This window comes from Austrofundulus limnaeus, unplaced genomic scaffold, assembly GCF_001266775.1.
Source record: "Austrofundulus limnaeus strain Quisiro unplaced genomic scaffold, Austrofundulus_limnaeus-1.0 Scaffold506, whole genome shotgun sequence".
Taxonomy (NCBI): domain Eukaryota; kingdom Metazoa; phylum Chordata; class Actinopteri; order Cyprinodontiformes; family Rivulidae; genus Austrofundulus; species Austrofundulus limnaeus.
This window is the reverse complement of record NW_013952908.1, coordinates 175,580-178,007: the sequence shown is the minus strand read 5'-3', so window position 1 is coordinate 178,007 and position 2,428 is coordinate 175,580. Positions and strand designations below refer to the sequence as shown.

General features: G+C 48.4%; 1 protein-coding gene across 1 annotated transcript in view; it reads left to right on the top strand.

The window, feature by feature from the left end:
- Positions 1–1,008: 1,008 nt before the first annotated feature.
- Positions 1,009–2,428, top strand: part of dgkq (diacylglycerol kinase theta) — a gene marked incomplete in the record, with an annotated part of 24,288 nt that continues 22,868 nt past the window's right edge. Inside the window, 1 exon segment of the mRNA XM_014025879.1 lies at positions 1,009–2,261. Coding sequence (XP_013881333.1) covers positions 2,036–2,261 — 226 coding nt within the window.

Genomic DNA, 2,428 nt, shown 5'->3' with positions numbered 1-2,428 from the left:
CATTTATACAGTATGTTATCCAAACAGACGATTTTGGTGTAGAAATTGGGCCAAGGAGAGAATGATGTTTGATGAACAGCAACAAGAATGATTACTTCTAACAGATATCGTCCTGATGTTAAATGACTTTGTCCGAGAGAAAACAGAAAATAAAGAGTAAAAATCATAAAACATAAAGACATTTTAAAGTAAGCAAAAGAGGTCACTGACTCTTGGCCTGAGAAGAAACGTAGGACTTGAAAGGATAATTCATTTTTCCAAGACAGATGTCTTACAGATGTCTGGAAGATGTTTAACAAATGTCTAAAAGACGTCTTACAGATGTCTGAAAGACATTTAACATATGTCTAAAATACATATTACAGATGTCTGAAAGACATTTAACATAGTCTAAAAGACTTCTTACAGATATCTAAAAGACGTTTGACATATGTCTAAAAGACGTCTTACAGATATCTAAAAGACGTTTGACATATGTCTAAAAGACGTCTTACAGATGTCTGAAACATCTTTCATATATGTCTGAAAAATGTCTTAAAGTTGCCTGAAAGATGTTTCACATATGTCTAAAACACATCTTACAGATGTTTCACATGTCTAAAAGATGTCTTACAGATGTTTGAAAGACATTTCACGTATGTCTAGGAGACGTCTTACAGATGTCTGAAAGATGTTTCACATATGTCTAAAAGACATCTTACATATGTCTAAAAGACATCTTACAGTTGTCTGAAGGATGATTCACGTATGTCTAAAAGACGTCTCACAGATGTATAACAGCTGTCTTACAGATGTCTAAAAACGTCTTAGAGATGTCTTACAAATGACTGAAAGATGTTAAAAAGAAATCTTAATTACATCTATTATGTGTCTAAATGTATTTTTCTAAACAGCAGCTAATAATGTGAAATAAAACCTAAACATCTGCTCAACATTTACAAACCCTTTCTAACCTACAGTTTAAATGGAAATTTAATTTAAAGATAAAATTTAAATGATCTATGTGTGATGTAAACAAAAAGCTGTTTATCTGTGAAGCAAATCAGAAGTAAACAAAAAGCTGTTTTACAGAGTTTCCTCAACAGATTTCAGGATGAAACCGGGTCAGAGGAGAGGATGAGGAGCTGATGAAGAGGAGTTGGGTCAGAACTTGAGTGATGAAGAGGAGCTGAGGGCGGGAGGATGAAGCGGCGGGAGGAGGAGTAACACTCAGATGCGGAAGAAGAAGAACCAGGCGGTGAGCAGCAGAAGAAGAAGAAGCCCACCATGACCGCCGGAGTGCAGCTCCTTCAGGCGGACACTTGTTGATGAAGCCCCGGCGCAGCGGCGGCTCCTCGGCCTCTGATTGCCCGCCTTCGCGTGTCTTCCCGCGGGTTCGGGCCCCGCTGGTTCGCCGCTGGCTGGCCTCCCAGCCCCCGCAGAGGCAGAGCAGACAGCCTCGGTAACTGCGGGTCTGTCGGACCGACATGTCATCTTTTCTTCATCCAGCCTCCTGAGCCCGGGCTCCGGGGCTGTCCTCCGCGCGGCGCCGCTGGGTGGCACCGCTGTCTCCGGGCGGGTCGGGGGGTTGAACCGACGAGACTCCAGTGGTTCTGGCCGGGTTTGTTTGCGGAACTCGGATTGTTTTTTTCTTCAGGAGTTTGATGATTAACAGGCTGGTTCGGTTCGGCGGGATCCTCCAGGAAACACACCGACCTCGGCGCCCTCTCCGCCGGGCAGCACCGCTGGATCGGGCCGCTGAAATGAGCCCTTATCTGGAACCAGCAGCGTCTTATCTGTCATAGAACAGGCCCAGTTTGTGTCACACTGTCGGAACCGGCGGTTCTGGTTCGTGTGTTTTTGTAGCCGGAGCTGAAGCGCGGAGGGAAGTTCAGGACTCACGCCGAGCTCAGCGCCCCTCCGCCGGGCTGCGCGGCTGTGTTCGGTCCGGCGGGACTCCCCTCGGTTCGGGTGAAACATTCACGATAAATCCAGGCTTCTCCGCCGGATTGGACCGCGCCTGGTTCCGTGTTGTTGTGGGGTTTTGTGGAAGGACATGGCCGAGTCGGGCCTGCCCGGTTCGGCGGACCTGGACGCCGCCAACGGCCGGGCATCGAGCCCCGCGGCCGGGAGGAAGAGGGCGCAGGAGTCCCCGGGTCCACGGCCCAAGTACCAGAGTTCTGGACCGGGTCACTGCTTCAAGAGGGTCACCCTGACCAAACCCACCTTCTGCCACGGCTGCAGCGACTTCATCTGGGGCCTGATCGGGTTCCTGTGTGAAGGTAAGACCTGAACAGAACCACTGAGACCCTCAGGACCATACAGACCCATATAGACCCAGACAGAACCACTGAGACCCCTCAGGACCACACAGACCCATATAGACCCAGACAGAACCACTGAGACCCTCAGGACCACACAGACCCATATAGACCCAGACAGAACCACT